This window comes from Dipodomys spectabilis, unplaced genomic scaffold (genome assembly GCF_019054845.1).
Source record: "Dipodomys spectabilis isolate Male_0828 unplaced genomic scaffold, ASM1905484v1 ptg000136l, whole genome shotgun sequence".
Lineage (NCBI taxonomy): Eukaryota > Metazoa > Chordata > Mammalia > Rodentia > Heteromyidae > Dipodomys > Dipodomys spectabilis.
The window spans coordinates 4,427,412-4,446,629 of record NW_024870813.1 but is presented as its reverse complement, the minus strand read 5'-3'; the positions used below and the strand labels follow the sequence as shown (position 1 = coordinate 4,446,629).

Below are 19,218 nucleotides of genomic sequence, written 5' to 3'. Positions count from 1 at the left end.
ACTGTTTGAGCCACAACTCCACTTCCAGCTTTCTGGTGGTTGAGTTGGAGATAAAATTCTCAAGGACTTTTCCTGCCTGGGCTGGCTTCAAATTGATATATTCAGATCTCAGTCTTCTGAGTAGCTAAGATGATAGGCATGAGCTACCAGCTCCCAGCCTGACATTTATTACATTAATATTCAAATTGTGTTTTTTTGTCTTTTGGTATAACTTACAGAGTTTTTTGTTAATAGATACAATGTACATAATAAATTGGGGAAGAGAAGCTGAGGTAAATATACCTTTGGTTTAGTATAAGGTAGTATGTTAACCATGGAAAAGAAATGGATTTGGCTTAACATGTGAAATATTGGTAGGCATCTGGATTTGAAATCCACTAGTGTTTAAGTCTTGCCTGCTTATTGCTTGTTTTTCTCTACACCAGTGTCTTGGGTTCTTCTTAGTGCCCTTAGGAGATGTGTGTCATGTGGCTTTTTCCTCTGGAACCCACTGAAATCACAATGGACCTCTGTTGATAAGCGGGGGAAGGAAATTCTTCAATAATCTTAAGAGTAGATGCCATGCTTTGAGTAGGATTTGTCCTAAACATGATTGAGTCTTTCACTAGATATTCTTTACTTTTTCCCTTATGTGAGAGGAATGTTGGGGGGTGTAGGACTGGATTCAGGGAATCCTTTTGTTTCCCCTCAGGTGAAATAAGGTTTTGGTAAAGACTTTTTCCACTAGAATATGGCCTTTGTTCTTTAGAAGGGCTCTGTGTGCCTTTCAGAGTGTTATTGCTATTTTTTTCCACTTTCACTGGCAGAGATGTGAGATGATTTGTTGTTCTTGTTTGTTATAAAAACCTCATGTGGTTCCTAGGGGTAAAACCCATGAGCACAGGGGCTTCGGCCCCTTATATCATTCAAATCCTCACAGACCACATATAGATTCTAGCAGCTTGCCAAAATTGCCATGGAAGCATTCTTACCAGCCTCTGCTTCCAGCAGATTCTGCTGTAAGCAAGCTGACCTTTGTTATGGATCTTTCTCTTCATGGATCTCGGCAGATTTCTGGGAGTTGCATCCTCAGTTATCTGATGAACACAAGAACAGTCCTTGATTTTTAACTTGTCCCTATTTTTTGTTTTTCCTTTTCCTAAGGACAGAAATAATAACCTTCAAGTTCTTTTCAGAGCTGAAACTGGAAGCTAACTCTACATTCATTTGGAATCTACCTGTATAGAATATCAATTTGAAGGACTTCCAGATTATTAGATTGAAAAAATATTTTTCCATATCTTAACTAAGCCTGCACAGGGATATCAGCAATTTAAATCTGAAGCTCGGGGTAATTGCAATTACTACAGAAGAGAGACACAGAGAGAAAGAGAGGGAAAGAAAAAAATAGGAAGACGATACAGAGGGGGAAGGAGAGAGGGAAGTATAGACAAAGGGAGAGGGAGAAACTGTAAAAATAAGGTGTTGAATGTATGTGAATGCATGCATATGTGCATGCACAAGCTAGCTAGTCTTGGAGCTTGAACTCAGAGCATGGGCACTGTTCCTGAGCTGTTTTGGTCAAGCTTAGTACTTTCCCACTCAAGTCACAGTTTTACTTACCACTGTTTATTGGTTAATTGGAGATAAGTGTCTCATGGGCTTTCCTGTCTTGGCTGGCTTTGAACTCTTGGCCTCAGGTCTCAGCCTCCTGAGTAGCTGGGATTATAAACATGAGACATTAGTGCTTGGCTAAACAAAATTATAAGGAAATTTATAGCACTAAAACCTATGACAGAAAAAAGTTTAGGAAATATCTGCTAAGAACAGCATTAATAATCAGGACAAGTAGTAGATCAGTGTAATTCATCACTTTCATCTTAGATTTTGGACAAAACTCTAGGTCTCTGAAGATTAAAACACGGACTGTGAACTGATGGCCTCCAGTCTGAATTATGCCCGTTTGGTATTCATTGTTTAAGACATACAAGCAGTGACTGACTTGTAGTGATTTTGCAATTTCAATACAAAATATAGATGTCCAGAAACAGTTGGCTGGCATCGCTAGCCCCAAGAGCTCTCTGCAGTTGCTTAGCCTTATAAGCATTTTTGTCTTCTAAGCCAACTAATTACAAGTTCAGGGGAAAACAACCAAACTGGAACACATGTTTATAAACCTGGAAGTCAGACAGAAGTTCAGGATGTTGGCAATACCTCAATACACATATTCATTCATCTGACTTTCCTAGGGAGAGCCTGAAATATATAACTTTAATCAGTAAGAAGCTCACAAAGATATTTCTATCATAATCAAGTCTTGTTATTTAAGGTTGTTGAAATCAATCACCATTTACAAATTATCTCCATATCATCATCATCATCATCATCATCATCATCATCATCATCATCATCATCATCATCATCATCATCTCCTTGCTTCTGCTCCTCTTCCTACCCACCCTCCTTCTCTTCTTCCTCTCTGTTGTACCAAAGTCTGATCTGCATCTACAAGTCTGCTTTTGTAGAATTTATATTCTGGCTCAAGAGGTGGTTATTACTGCCACTATGTGGCTTATTTTGAAAATACGTAGAGAATAAACCACATTTGGAGCTCTGAACTTCAAAATAATGACTGAAAAATTTCCAAGACTCTGTAAGTAAAAATCACTATATAAAGTCATGTGTCACTTAACAATGGAAATAAGTGCTGACAAATGCATTATTGAACCAATTTAATCATTATATAAACATCATTGAATGTAATTAAACAAATCTCGATTCTAAAGGTCAATATTCCAAGAAATGGGGGTAAACATAAGACTTGTGAAGCTGCTGCTGATTTTACATACCATACAGTCCTGCAACAAAGTTACAAACAATGATTCGAATTTAGATTGATGGTGAAAACCTGTAATTCCAGCTACTCAAGAAGCAGAGGCAGGGGGATTATAAGGAGACCAGCCTAGACAACGTGACAAGACTCTTATTCAAAATAAGAAGGCTTTGTTTGAGCTGGACACCAGTGGCTCACGCCTGTAATCTTAGCTACTCAGGAAGCTAAGATCTGAGAAGGATGGTTTGAAGCCAGCCAGACAGTTAAATCCATGAGACTCTATCTCCAGAAGTAGAGCTGTGGCTCAAGTGGTAGAGTGCTATCTTTGAGTACAAATACCAGAGACAGCATCCAGAGTTCAAGCCCTAGGTCCAGCAGAAAAAAAGGAAGTTTTTGAAGGATAGTAGCTATAGCTCAGCACTAGTGTGGTTTACTAGCCTTTGTGAAGCCAACAGTTCAATCTCCAGACCCACAATAAAATGACAAAAATAATAATTAGATGTATGGTATATGTCCTATAGTATAGGATATATAGAAATCAGTAACAGTCATTTATTATTATCATTATTAAATGCTATCTACTACACACGACTGAATGTTTTATCATCATCAACACCATTACAAGTGCCCCATGCTACATTATTTACTGTATTAAAAGCTCACGAGGAAATGGGAATGTTTCAGCTTGGTTATAATGTTATGAGAACCATTGTTTATGCAATCAGTCTTTGACAGAACTTTGTTTTGTAGTAGTTTAAGGTTAATACCCAGCTAGTCATTTACTTAAAATAATTTGTTTTGTGTAAAAATGATCTATATCCTGAGTGATTGTGTAGCAGTACATATATGCACAAAAGTTGACATATATAGACATATATAAAGAAATATGTGTAACTACATATAGATATATTCAACATATGTGCATGTATTTATTCTATTCTTTTCTTATTTTTAAAAATAGTTTTGTGTATACACTTTTTTGTATCTTGCTTTTATTCTGAATAACTCTACACTAGTGAACATTTCTTTTATTTCAAGTGTTTCTCTTTTATATTTGTCTTGCTTGGTTATTAAAAACTGAGAAATTGTATCACTGGTATACCCTAGAATCATTTCATATGGTACTTTTGCAGTAATTTCTTAATGGAATTCTGGGAAGTATTATTTTGGATCAAAGATTACATATATTAAAATTTTTGCAACCTATTGTTGATTGGTCTGTCAACAAAAATAGGACCAACTGTACATTTTCTGGATCTTTTATGTATTAGATTGTGCTTGGAATTTATTTTTGCCTATTTTTTATTTAGGGGGAAGGGGTAGTACTAGGGTTTGAACTCACGATTGCTCAAGATTGCTTGGCATGCTTGCTTGGATGTGCTTCATTGCTGTAGCCACTCCTCTACTCTGATTGGGTAATGGTTAATTGGAGAAGGGGTCTCATGAACTTTGTCTCTGAGGCCTTTGGTCTCATTCTCCTGAGAAGCTAGGATTATAGATTTGAGACACTGGTGCTCTGTTCATCATTCTTTTACAAAGAATGCAAGAAGTCTACCTTCCTGTGAGGATACTATGTACCGGTCTGCAAAATTTTTCTGCAAGATTTATACTATTGCTTTTCTTATTTTTTTTTCTCACTTAATTCCTGTGCAGTCTTTGAATTATAAGACTAGTTTTGCTCTAGTGGAGAGTTCTTTTCTTTCTTTCTTATTATTTTTCATTGGTTGTAGGGTTTGAATTGAGAGCCTAGGTGCTATCCCTGAACTCTTTTTGCTCAAGGCTAATGCTTTACCACCTAAAATTATATTAAGTGAAGTAAGCCAGGCCCTAAGAAACATAGGTCCCATGGTTTCCCTTATTTGCAATAACTAGTATATGTCTGAGACAAGCAGAAACGGTCAGATAAGTTGATGTTAGGCGAAGTGAACCCCAAGATAAGAACTCAAATGGTTTTTCTTTCTTGCTATTGTTTCTAAAATATTTCTTTGTTGCTTTGTATGTCCCTCCCCCACAGTATAACCCCTGTTTTCACTGTGTTTGATGTTGATATAATTTGGGGAGGAGAAGGGGAAAAACAAATTGTTTAAATAGGGATACAGGTGGACCCATTGCAACAATGAGATGTACAAGTCGTTATGTCGAAAAACGAACTTTACAATTTTGGTGGGGGTGGTGGGGTGGGGAATGGGAATGGGAAGGGATGGTAAGGGGAAACAAAGGAGGAGGCTACAATGCTTGATAAGAAATGTACTCATTACCTTGCTCATGTGATTGTAACCCCTCTGTATGGTATTTTCACAATTTAAAAAAAGACTAGTTTTGCAAGTAAATATCAAATATTTGTTCAAATTTGAATTTCTGGGTTAATGATTATTTGTTACTTGGGGTAGTTAGATTGGTAGTAAATTAAACTTAGCATAAATTGTGTCATTCTATGTCTCCATGTTTTGAGCCTTCAAAATTTTTTTCTATCTAAATTTATGAGTAAATTTGCATACTTAGCCTTATAAAGAATTTTCTATTAATCAAAGAGATCATTCTTTATTGAATTTAGAGTCCAAGATCAGTCTCATACTTTTCTATTATTGACCAAAGTTGTATATCTTTTTCTTCTCTGCTCATTCTTATTTACTATGTAATCCTTGGAATTCATATAACATGAGACTGTAGGCAACCTACCAATTGATTGCATATGGCTCTTAGTTTGAAATGTATGTGTACATATGTTCTTTTCTGACACTTAAGAGAACATTATTTTATTTTGTTTATTTGGCCGGTGCTGGAGCTTGAACTCAGAGGGCCTGGGCATGTTCCCTGAGCCTCTTTGTCCTCAAGACTACCGGCATAAGCTCCTAGTGCCCAGCTGAGAATTCTTAGAAAGCTATAACATAGCCACGTGCCAGTGGCTTACACCTGTAATTCTAGCCACTCAGGAGGCTGAGATTTGAGGATCACAGTTCACAGCCCAGGCAGGAAAGTCCTTGAGACTCTTATCTCTATTTAACCACCAAAAATCCACAAGTGGAGTTGTGGCTCCAGTGGTAGAGTGCCAGCCTTGAGCAAAAATAGCTCAGGGACAATGTTCAGGCCCTAAATTCAAGCCTTAGTACTGGGCACTGGCACACATACACACACACACACACACACACACACACACACACACAGAGCTATAAAACATCCTCCCTTTTTAGTCCAATTATTGGAACCAAACCAAAGACATCATTTGTAATGAACAAGCATTTGACCATTGAGCCACATCCCCAGCTTAAGGACATGTCATGAAGTGTTATCTGTATTACTAAGCTACCCTTCCTTTTACCTGTTTTCAATACATTGTTGAATATTTTCTCATTCATTTTTCAACCTTTTTAATAAGAGATTTCATTATGCTATCTATAGATTTGCAATTTCTAAAGGTTGCTTAACTTCAACTTGTCTTTCTTTTTACATTATTGTCTAGACTTCCTGTATGAACTTCTTTGCTATGGGAATGAAAAGAAAAAGTCTAGTGAGTTTTAGTTTCATGGTTGCTGAGAATAATACTTAAAATCTCTGTCTTGATAAAAGTGAGATATTGATTATTCAGATTCCAAAATCTCTTTGGTTAGCAGTCTAAAAGTGCCATTTCTGAGGGAAGTTCTCAGCTAGAATTTCTAGCAGAGAAACTTGTTGCCCCTTTCTGCAGGCTCAAGTCCAAAGTATCCAGAGATTGTTCAACTTGACATTTGCTGCTTCCCTGAGACATCATGTGACATTTCCCTTAGGTTTGCTAAAGGCATCATCTCCAGAAGGCTTCTTTAGACCTCTGTCCTTTGTCAAGTGTGAAACCAAGGGTTAGGAACTATAAAGGGGAAATGTTGAAAAATTTTCTCAAGACATGGTAATCACCTGGTAATAGACTGAAAGAGAAAAGCATAAGACCCTGGAGGACAGATATTCATATTCAATGTTCCCATAATTCTCAGAATGCTATAAAAGGTTATGCACTGTACCTGTATTATTATTGCTATTACTCAAGCTAGTAATTCAAATTTTTATGTGTATGCACCAGTTCTGGGGATTGAATCCAGGGCCTGGGCGCTGTCCTTGAGAGTTTTTGCTCAAGGTTTGCACTCTACCATTTGATTCCCAGCTGTACTTCTGACATTTTGGAAGTACATTGAAGATAAGAGTCTCACAGACTTTCCTGCCTGGGCTTTGAACTTCAGTCCTCAGATCTCATCTTCTGAGTAGCTAGGATTACAGGCATGTGCCATCAGTGTCCTGCTCATTTGCTTCTTTTTTAAAAAAAAATATAAACTTTACATAGAATATATTATTCTCACAAGTGTTTTCTGGCTGTTATTCAGTTTGCTGTGGTTGCAGCTAGAAATGAGAAGACAGACTCAGCATTCCAAATAAAGGACTATCTTTGATTGTCCTTATCTAATCCCAGAGAAAGTTTGGAGATGAGGGTACATACTCAATGCATGACAAACAAGATGGACTTCATATTTTCTTGTTTCCCATTTTCCTGGCCAGATGCCCAGGAGAAAGTAACATTCCAAGAGCGTCTCCATTCCTAGCTCTCCTGTTCTTAGCCCTCCACTCAAAACCAACCAGCTCAACTCTGTTTGTGATTCCCCACAGTACTCAAAGACGGAAAGGCATCCTGTGACTGCACTGGAGAAAATGATGGAGTCAAGTTTTTCCAGCCCCCAGTCATTCCCTGAGGTCCCTTCTCCAGACAGAGGAAGCCAACCTGTCAAACATCACAGGTACAGGTAGCTAATCATGGTGGCAGTGGGCAACTTCACACTGGGTGTTTGCTGGACACAGGTGGCCAGGAATGGCTGCAGAGTGCAGGAGAAGAGATGGTTCTTGCTTCTTCCGTGGCTCTTCATGGAAGCCATGTTCAAGCAGCTTGTGACAGGTAAATCAAAGACACCAGCTTCCCCCGTGGACAGCATTGCCCCTCAAAGCGCCCGAGGGAAGCCTTCACACTGGGGCACAGTGAATGGTTGCATTCTGTGAAATATAAAATGACAAGTTTTCCTAGCCTACCTAGCGCTATCTGCATTGTTAATGTTGAATTCTGCCCTAGGCAGTGCTATGAGTTGCTCCTTCCAACAGGGTCCATACCAAAGAAAATTTTCTAGAGGAAAAGTCCTGTTCAATCTTTTCTTTGGGCCTGCAAGATCTGTTCTCAATACAATGTCATTCTTTTTCACACTGAAATAGAAATTGGCTCTTGGTAGTGGGCAGGCCGGGGGTGGGGGGAAGACAACAATATAAAATTTTAAAAAATATTTGATACATTTTATGCTACTCTGGAGCTGAACCTGTTATTTTTCAACATCTTCTCCATCCTGTTTTCTTTTTCCATGTGCAAAATCATGTCTTGTTCTCTACAAGGGAAAGGAAATCTGTTCCAAACCAAGCGTTAGAGTCTGGGACTAATGCCTGAGCTGACATGGCTTGTGTATGTCTACACGTACATCCTCAATCTTTGTCCAACTTCTCCAGAGACAGATGTTTCCTTTTCTCAAACTACAAATACATATCCTAAAACGGTTCATAATTAAAGTTTATAAAAAGGCTTCTCATGAGACTAAATTTAGAGTTAATGGTGAAACCAATGGTTAGGAACTATGGAGGTGAAATGTTCACATGTTCATCCAGACATGATAACTAGGCAATAACAGACTGGAACAGAAGTCCTTAAGGACCACTTCTGTTGATCCTCATTTCCATATACCAATACTTTGTGTGCGGAAATGCAGCACACTTTGTCATAGGAGATGGCCATCTCCCTCTCTGTCAGCCTTTGGAGAAGAAATGCCCTACTCCTGGCCACATGTACATTGCAATTTTCAGTCTTCAATTTAAGGCTGAATTATGTGTGGCTTTTGGATAGCTGTTCTAGCTATTTTTAAGTTTTGGGTTGTACCATTTGTTGCCTCTACAGAACACTTCACTGTGAAAAGAGCATTTCATCTCCCAGAGCCTAATAGAAGTCATCTTAATTGGGGAAATATCTCGAAAATTGTCAGCCTTTTGCAAGATGAATATTTTCATGAAAACATTCTTTTCCCCCTGCTGATTATAACATATGTTAAAGTAGAATTCCACCCAGTCAAGTAATAGGGTTTTTAATGTTACATTATTCCCATACCCTATCATGCCATAAATATTTTAAAGCTGAAGTTTTAAAAACTTAACAGCTTCTAATGGGTATGAACTGATGCATCCTTAAACCCAATTCTGGTCTGTGTGTACATTCCTCCTGTGCTCATTTGGATTTGATTTCTAGAGGTCATTGGAAGCTGAAAAGAGGTCATTTTTAAGACCCTTTCTTTATTGTTTGGCTCAATGACATGGCAGTATCTGTTGACTTACATTGTGTTCCAAGATAGGCAAGGGTTGATTTATAAAGTGCACTTTAGAACTTTGGAAATTATAGAGTAATATATGATGGCTCTTGTTTTGTAAAACATGCCCTAGATTTTAAGTGCTTGTGTGATTGATAACCCAGTCACTGATTTATACAGCCTGCTAACTGCTCCATGATTTCTTGAATGCCACCTGGTTAGGAAGCCTGAATAGCTGATTGATCAATGATTTAGGTGCAGAACTATGTTTTAGACAGGTTACCACATCATGCAGTCATAGTAGTTATGACAGTTAAGTGAGTTACTAAGAATTGGTTTTTTTTGGGGGGGGGAGCACCGAGAATATGACTCATGACTCATTTAGATAGCTTACTTATGAACCAAACATTAATTCAAAGCCACTATTTCTAATGTTCTGTCCTAAAATCCACCTACTTAAGAAAGAAACCTATTAAAGCCTGTCATTTTTAATGCAATGTATCTTGGGGCATCTGACACTTATAAAAAGCACATGGTCAGGTTTTCCATCATGATGTGGGATGATCACATGTTGCCAGTTGTGGCAGAGGAATTTTTTTTGGATTTATAGGCTACTATGTGCCAGGCTACATTCTAAGTGCTTGCATAATTTATCTGCTTTAATTATTGCATGATACTGGAAGCTTCTTTGGCCACAATCCTCACTAGATCCTGCCACATAGCCTGTAACTTTCTTTACTGAGCCATATGCTCCTGAAGAGCTATGTGTCCTCCAGCCCATGTTGGCTCAGAGGCAAGTCATAGAAACATGAGAGGAAATTAAGAAGAGTAGCACTTTGTCCCTCCCCCACTCTCTCTCTGCTTGATTGCCTCAGTATGAGGATCTTCAGAGACAAGAGAGCCTGCCAGCTGACCTTGTCCTTATAATACTCAATGTTCCTCTTCTTGACCTTTTCAGGGCAGTAGCAACTTCATGCCTTTTAGCTTAATTTTTTCTGCCAAACACTGATAACATCATTTAAGTTATAAAATTTTCTCAAATGAAAAGGAATTTATGCCAGGTATTTGTGGCCTCTACCTTTAATCCTAGCTACTCAGGAAGCTGAGATATAAGGATCTTAGTTCAAAGCCAATCAGGCAGAAAAATCCATGAGATTCTCCTTTCCAATTAACTACCAAAAAATCTGGAAGTGGAGCTATGGTTCAAGTAATAAAGCACCAGCTTTGAGTAAAATAGCTTAGGGATAGTGGCCAGGCCCTGAATTGAAGCACTTTTTTTTTTTTTTAAAGAAAAGACATTTATTTCCCTCCAATACTCTATTGCAAGTATGTATCCCAGTATCAAGTTTCTGTTCATGCTCACAGCTGAGATTTCTGTGCAGATACCTTAATCTTCCATGATGACCATACATGGGAACATAGATTAGAAGTGAGGAGAAATAGTAACAAAACAGCTGTTCCTTCAGTGTTTTGGCTTATTTGACTCTCTTAATAAGTATTTAAAGTCTTGATATGCAAGAAGTATCAGGATAAAGAACTGAGGTATACTGGTGTTGCCAGATCTGTTGTTTGCACAAATTCAAGAAGCTAATATTTTCTGAGAAGCATACAGCATTATCCATCACTTTGACAAACCCAGGAAAGTGGCTGCTAGTACGCAAATGTGAAGTTCTCAAATGCTCACTTTAAATACTATTTTCCAAGTTTATCTTATATTTACGAAGTAGCAGAAATAATTGATATTGTTGGGAGAAAAAAATGACAAAATTAATCTTGCCAGACTAGACCCTAGAATATACTAACTGAAAATTTGAGAAGAATTTCCATCTTTACTAACATGAAGATAGTGGTATTTTTCAGACAATGCAAATAGGCCATACAATTCTTACTTCATGTACTGTGCAGATAAGACTGATCCAGTTTAACCACATAAAATATCACTAGCTATATCTACTAGTGAACAAAATTCTCACCAGTCAGTTCACTAGGGTAAAGGTAGAAATCAATACAGAAGATATACTGAGTCAAAGTAGCAGTCAATTTTTTGTTGAGTCTAGTTCTTTTATTATTATATAATCCACATGAGAGATTTCCAGTTTGTTAGAGTTTATGCCAAATCTCACTTTATCTTTTGACCTCTGCTGGTAGAAACACAGTTAACTTGAGTATTTTAGATCTATATAACAAATGAAATATCTCACCCAATGCTTATTAACAGAAAACTTGAAGGAAAAAAGTAGTTTAGTTATTTGAGATTGATGAAAATCTGGGGACAGTGAACTGAGAATTTATCACATATGTTAAGAAAAGAATGCCAATTAAAGTGAGGTTTGTTTATTCTATCACTAAGAAATGAAAAATTTTCCATAAATCCCTTCTGGGCTTCCTTGAGTTTCGTTCTTTTCAGTGTCTAATAAGGCCATTTTTATTCCAATTAGAGAGACAGCTATATGGCTTGGATAATCAGGGGTAGGAATTGGAATCTTGAGAATTCCTTAAACCCATTTCTTAACTCTGTCTGGAAAGCTAGTTACTTTAATCAGCAGTACTCTAAATTGGAAAGCCAGAAACAAAGGTACTTCTCTTTGTCTCAGTGTCTCCACAAGGAGAGTGAAGTGGGCATATCCTAATCCCAGCCAAGCTCATAAATGATGCTCATGGACGGGCCTTGGGGCCAGGACATTGAGGATATGGGGGCAGGGTGGGATAAATGAAATGTTTGAGAAATTCAAGCAACCACCTGGAGGTTATTGCTATGATCTCTTTGGTTTGTTGGTTTTGTTTTGTCTCCTTTTCAATCCAGCAGGAGTCTGTCCTCTTGCTGTAGCCCTGGACAAAGAAGTGGGATGCTTCATAGGAATACCTTCAGAAGGACACCCCCCTCGCCCCGTAGCAGGCTGGGAGGAATTGTGGGACCAGCATATCAGCAACTCGAAGAATCAAGGATCCCAGACCAGGATTCAATACCTTGTCAAGGGTAGGTCTTCAAAGTAATGGAATTTAGGGAGGATGTCAGGAATGTACTCATTTAAATTGAGTTATACATTTCTTGAGGTTTTTTTATTCACTGATTTTTTTTTCATGAATTGTATGTTTATATTTATGGCCACCTTTGTTCCACCAAGGTATGATAGAAATAGGTGTTAGGCAAATGTTAGACTGAAAAGAAATTGTGATGGTAGGAAGAAAGTAAGTGTGAGTGTTCTAGGAAATATATTTTTATATGCTTTCTGAAACAACTGAGAATGTGTGCTTGATTTAAAATAATCAAGGTTTCTTAGAAGGATCAAAGTATTTGAGCATTTATCAGCCAATTAGAAAAAAAATCACTTAATTTTCTGACCTATATTGTGGACTACCCTAAACAATAACATTCATATCACACCTTTTTCCATGAAACATTTCTGAGTACTGAACCTAAGTAAATACAAAGAGCACAAAGCAACAGTATGACTTCAAAGAGCTCGTATCTCTTAAGTATTCAGGGCACAGTGTGGAAAGCTCAGCTTTGGATATCATAGCTGCTGCTCGGTAGAGTGCAAAAAATGCCCATCCTGCAATGGACAAAGGCCCTGAGCATAGTTCAAGATGAATTTTAGTAATCACTTTTTACATTGGCTTAAAACAATCAATCAAATGTGGCAGTTCCTACTGGAATTCTAATTGCATCCCTGCCCCTTACTATTTGTGAATGTGTGTATGTATGTGTATGTGTGTGTGTGTGTGTGTGTGTGTGTGTGTGTATGTGTGTGTGTGTGTGTGTGTGAATGTGTGAGAGAGAGAGGGAGAGAGAGAGATAAAGAGAGATAAACAGAGAAAGAGAGAAAGAGAGAGAGAAGAGGGGGAATAAAATCTGACTTTAAATTTAAATTGTACATAAGCCCCCCCTGAGGATTATTGGTCAGATTTTTATTTAAAAATAAGATGTGTATGTGCTTACATGTGAAACATAGAAACTGTGGAAGTAGCACTGGTTTCCTGTCATAATTATTGTTGTAAAGTTATTGATTTCAGGAGCAATGGACTCAAGGTTTACCTACTCCAGAAATTACAAGCTAGGCTCTGCTTGCATCTGTTTTTTCCCCTTCCGAATGAACTAAGCCAGGTTTCTGTATAGTCTTGACCTGGATCATTTTCCAGATTATATAATTCCAACTGAAGAGGCCAAAGCTGGGAGAAGGTGTAGTTCTGAGCCTCACCTTACTCTTTTCTGCTGGACATGAGATTAATGGAGCAGTATTCTATCAGATAGAACTCAGTGTCGATTTCCTTAAAAGACTAGAAGAAAGGACCCAAACAGCCTAAGGTTAGGCATTGACATTTTTTGAAGCAATTGCAAAATGCATTTCATACAGATTTAGGAAAACAGTTGGAAATTCAACATAACAGTCAAATTGTACAAAATGTATTCTGCAAGTCAAGAAGTAGTTTGCATATCTCTTGGCCTTTTCTCCGAACAAAATAAGGAGAATCTTTCCTTGAACCTGTAGTTATAACTGATCATGTTTTATAGCTACTTTTCTTCAGAAGTCAGCAATAATGCTTACTCTCCCTACCCCAACCACTAAGAATGAAGGTAATGTCAGCTTGAGAGATTTTTTTTTATTGTGAAAATACTGTACAGAGGGTTACAATTACATAGGCAAGATAATGAATACATTTCTTATCAAGCATTGTAGCCTCCTTCTTTGTTTCCCCTTCCCACCCCTTCCACTTCCTCCTCCTGCTTCCCCACGTAACACCCCCCCCCCGTCCGACTTGTACATCTCATTGTTGCAATCCACCTGTATCCCTAATTAAATGATTTGTTTTTCCCCTTCCCCTCCACAAATTATACCGACATCAAATACAGTGAAAGCAGGGGTTATACTGTGGGGGAGGGATATACAAAGCAACAAAGAAATAATCTTATAAATGTGTTAGAAACAATTGCATGAAAGAAAAAAAACATTTGAATACATATCTTAGGGTTCATTTCCCTAACATCACCTTATACCACCTTTTCTGCTTGACTCAGACATATACTAGATATTGCAAATAAGGGAAACCATGGGACCTAGGTTTCTTCGGGCCTGGCTTACTTCACTTAATTATATTAAGAGAGATTTTATAAATGTATATTTTCATTCTTTCTCTTGGATACCATTAGGGCTGTCCTTTTGATTGGTCCAGGTGAAAGGATACTCTGAGCCTATGCTGAACTCAGTCTCAAACCATACATTTGCATGGCTTCCAGGGCTCAGAGATTCCCAATGCATGTTCCATCAGTGTTTTGTTTTCTTTAGAGCCTGTGAGAATCCACTTCAGTGCTGACATGGTGCAGATTTTGTTTTGGTTCAATCGCTTTTGGGTTGGGAATATTTTCTCCAGCTGGCTGGCCACATGCATTTCTCTGTCTGTGATATTACCCCATGTTGACAAATGGTGATTCTAAGTCACTGGGTGTTCAGCACTCCTGATCTCAGAGAGCCATCACGTTTTCAGTTCTTAAAAACAGCTATTTTCCATTCCCAGGGGACTGACTTGTCTCTCCGGACTGGAAATAGGATTGGTAATAGAATTTCACAGATAAAGGCCCTCTTCGAATCTGGAGGAGGGAGTGAATGATTTTGCAAGAGTCATTGGCCATCTGCTGCTTGCTTACCAAACGTGTGGTTGCCATCTGCTAGTTTGGGTCCCAGTTTAGATGACTTCTCTCCTTGTAAGAAATTCTTGCTCGACTTGAACCCAGCACCTGCTTTCTATAGCAATAACCTACAGAACTTTGAAATGGGGCTTGTCAGAAAAATCAAAATCCTTTGCTTACAGCATAGACAGGAGAAGAACAGAATCACAAAAGTGAGATTCCTATCTTAAATGTAGAAGAGATCCAAAATATACTAACTAACTTCTTACTTCACTTAGCTAACAACTTGTAGTTTACTTCAGTTATTATTTCGGGGACAAAACATGTGCTTATACTTGGGCTTGAACTGAGGACTCTTTTGCTCAAGGCTAGCACTGTACCACTAGAGCCCACAGCTTCACTTCTGTCTTTAGGCTAGTTATTTGGAGAGAAGAGTCTCCCGGTCTTTCTTGCCTTGGCTAGCTTGAAACCATTATTCTCTGAGAAGCTAGGATTACAGGCATGAGTCATCATGTCTGGCAATACAAAATGTAGTGACAAGTCCCATAAAAGAGGAAAGTTTAACTCCCCAGCCTAGAGTGGTAGCCAATATTCCATGTCAAATAGCTGAGATTGAATACTGGCCTTTTTGACTAAATAAACCAAGAACCAGGAAGGGAATGTGAAGAAAATCACATTATGTACAAATAAATAGCTAATTGTATCCTCCAGGAGTGAGGTGGATTTCCTCAGTTTAGTTTGTTTGTTCTAATGGTATAATGAGCTGGGTCTCATAGTCAACTAGAGAAACACAAATTCCTTGACCCCTGAATTACTAGGCAGTAAATAAAGGGACTAATTGTCAGAGTCCTTCTTCTTCACTCACAGTTCTAGACAAAATGCATCTGTGATTTGCGTGTGTGTGTGTTTGTGTGTGTGTATGTGTGTGTGTGTGTGTGTATGTGTGTGTGTGTAATGATGAGAGGAGGGCTATTCACAAACTGGTAGTACTGTCAGTGACCAGCAAGGTCATGTATCAAACCTGTGAAAGAGTTGCTTACTCTCAAGGGTGACATAACTTTGAGTATCTTCTAAGTCAGAATCACATCTAGAAATTTGGCTCCTTATTAAAATACTAGTTCTGGGTTCCTCAAAATATTTGTACAAAAGACATAAGGGATATTCTGTGCATCTGGCCAAAGTCTACAGAGGCACTGATTACATTAGACCAAAAGTATTACTGATTGGTTCTTTTTGGTTCTGGTACTGGGGATTGAACCCAGGGCCTCATGCATGGTTAGCATGTATTTTAACAATTAACTACACTACCACCTGGCCTCAGTTTTAAGTGTTTGGAAAAATTAAAGGGACACTGCCAAACATCTGTGATTCTAGGGTACATAATGGTATAGGAGCTTGAAGTTATGTCTGATTCAAAGCTAAGTCATATCTTGGACATTCCAAGTCATATCTTGGACATTCCTCATTGTTAATCCCATCTTTATGTCTTGGCAGTATTTTAGATACCAGTTATTGCCAGCAAAGTGTCCAATAGCTGTCTTTCGAAATAACTCACAAAAGCTAACTGCAGTTCAACACTCAGGAATATTACAGGAATGATTTTTAAGTTTGGCATTAAGTGCTTTTGTACTTAGACATACCATATCATCAAGTAGTTGGAACTATAAATGAAAGACATCCTGTAAGATATTTAACCAACTTTGTTTTTATAGTGTTAGATCCATGTGCAAGAATTTGAATCTATTACCATCACATTTCAAAATAGGAGCTTCTACCTGCTTATGAAGCAATGAGTACATTACAGTAGTGTTTTCAACATTATCCATGAGATAATTGGAGGTGGAAGTGCTTTTTGTTGAAGCACTCTGCAAGTGTTGGCTGTGGTTATTAGGTTTGAAAGTGGATCTTATGAAGGAGTGTTTATAAAGGGAGTGTTTACCTTGAAGACTTGTTCCCATATGCTCTGCATTGTCAGATTTAGTTTTACTGATTGCTGACTCTGTTCAATGCACAGTAAGAACAGATGGGTACTAAGATCTCAGGTTTTGTTTTTGTTTTTGTTTATTTAGTTGTTTGTGCCAGGCCTGAGTGTTGTCCCTGAGATTCTTTTCCTCAAGGCTAGAACTTTACCACAGAACATTTCCAGTTTTTTCTAAGTAGTTTATTGGTGATCAGAGTCTCATGGACTTTTCTGCCTGGGCTTTGGAATCATGATCCTCAGATCTTATCTTCCTGAGTAGCTAGGATTATAGGTTTTGTTCACAACCTGGTGGAAAGGCAAATTTGAGTTTTTACCTAGTGTAATCTCATAATAAATGCTTTTATTTAGTAAGCAACACACTTCAATGAAATTATTCTTCATATGTTAAACATCATTTTATTGCCATGAGAGTAAAAGACAGGAGGATGAAATTTATTGCATGGAGATTAGAGATATTTAAGTTATACTTTAACATTAATATTTAATGTTTAAAGGTAAATCACTAACGAGTAGAATCTAATATACTGTACAAATCTCCCTAAACCATCTTTCTATAACTCAAGGATATAACTCTCAAATTTTGGGTGCACAGACAAAAGGGGAAAAATAATCACCAACCCTGAGCAGCCAAGAAGGAGACTAGCCAGTTTCTGGCATCTTCAAATTACATTGATATTCTCAGCAATGTCTCACCATGTACCAGTGAACTCCCTCACTTGACTACAAAAAGCACAGGAGGCAAAGTGCTCCTGGAAGAGTGTTTTACTAGCCAATTTGGGCAGACGGAGGAGTTGTGTCTTTCCTGTTCCCATTCTCACACTTAACAAGGGGCTTGGGGGTGGCAGTGAATGTCCCAATGGACAAAATAACAAAAGCGATTGGAATGGCATCCTCTAAAATCAATGTAAAACAGAAAAAAAAAATCTCAAGATTGTAGTGCCTATGCCAACTGATTGTCTCCAATCCGGAGGTCACACCATGTGTGTGAGGCCAACTCGGGGCTGAGAGGGTGGTCGAGTTGCTGGAGTAGAAGAATGCCATGATGGGGTCCTGTGTGTCAGGATGGGAAGGCCACACTTACCTGCTCAACCCCCATTTACTTTGTATTCTAGGATAGAGGTCAGGAAGACTATATCCCACCTGCCTATACAGCTGTGGTGTGTTGAAAGACCCCTGGATTTAAAGTAAGAAGATCTGGGTTTGAGTCTCAGTCTGTCACTTATTTTCTGTGTGACCTTGGGCAAGTCACTTCACTGATCTGAGCTTCAGTTTACTTCTCTGTGTAGTTTGGGAGCATATCCGTCTCATGGGGTTGCTTTTGAGAATTCAGTGAGCTGGTGCATGTGGAAAGTGCTTTGTGGCTCAACAGCAGCCTGGTGGAAAGCAGAACATGTGACACTTTCTTTCTCTTGCAGGTATGCATCCAATGGTTTAAAAACCCAACAAAATACATCAATAAATATGCAACTGCCTTCAAGGGACACAAACCCCTATTTTAATAGCTTGGATCAAAAGGACTTGGTGGGATACCCATCCACAAGGGCCAGCTCTGTGCCCATTATCCCTTCAGTGGGTCTAGAAGAAACCTGCATGCAAATGCCAGGGATTTCTGAAGTCAAAAGCATCAAATGGTGCAAAAACTCCTACTCAGCTGACATCGTCAATGTGAGTATTCCTGTCAGCGATTGTCTTATAGCAGAACAGCAAGAAGTGAAAATATTGCTGGAGACTGTCCAGGAGCAGATCCGAATTCTGACTGATGCCAGAAGGTCAGAAGACTACGAACTGGCCAGCGTAGACATCGAGGACAGTGCGAGCGAAAACACAGCCTTTCTCCCCCTGAGTCCCACGGCCAAATCAGAACGAGAGGCACAGTTTGTCTTAAGGAATGAAATACAAAGAGACTCTTCATTGACCAAGTGACTTGAGATGTAGGAATCTGTGCATTCGATGCTTCACTCAACAGGAAAGAGAGGAAATTAAAAGCAAAATTATTTATATGCATTAATTTAAGAGCATCTACTTAGAAGAAACCAAATAGTCTATCGCCCTCATATCATAGTGTTTTTTAACAAAATATTTTTTTAAAGGGAAAGAAATGTTTCAGGAGGGATAAAGCTTACCAGTGAAGCTTTTGGGTAGAATTCTGAATCCCAGTTTCAGTTTGTCCTCTTTGGTTATTTAGAAGTGGGCAGTTCAGCCCTTCCGCCCCTCGGTGCCTGTGTCCACACAGCATGGCACTGGTACTCACCTAGTTTCAAAGAGACAAGCTGTATCATGAGAGTGGACATGCCAGCAGGTGGCCATTAGCCATTTGCCTTGCCACTCCCAGCCTCTAAATTTCTACTCATTCAACACCCTCATCACAGGTATGTCATGTCCAGAAGATGTAGAGTTCTGTATTTGATTTTTGAAGAATGGCACAGGGAACAGAATGAGGAGGAAGATA

The 19,218-nt window shown here is 38.5% G+C and overlaps 1 protein-coding gene across 7 annotated transcripts in view; it reads left to right on the top strand.

Moving 5' to 3' along the window:
- Nrg3 (neuregulin 3) overlaps positions 1 to 18,799 on the top strand; it is a 1,012,378-nt gene extending 993,579 nt beyond the window's left edge. For 2 of the 7 annotated variants that reach the window (XM_042690317.1, XM_042690316.1), the window contains exons 7-9: positions 7,442 to 7,569; positions 11,969 to 12,139; positions 18,185 to 18,692. In XM_042690317.1, the coding sequence (XP_042546251.1) occupies positions 7,442 to 7,569; positions 11,969 to 12,139; positions 18,185 to 18,692 (807 nt within the window). Of the gene's footprint in view, positions 1 to 7,441; positions 7,570 to 11,965; positions 12,140 to 17,881; positions 17,954 to 18,184 lie in introns of all 7 variants that reach the window. The other 5 variants (XM_042690311.1, XM_042690312.1, XM_042690310.1 and 2 more) reach the window with 5 other exon arrangements.
- Positions 18,800 to 19,218: the final 419 nt, after the last annotated feature.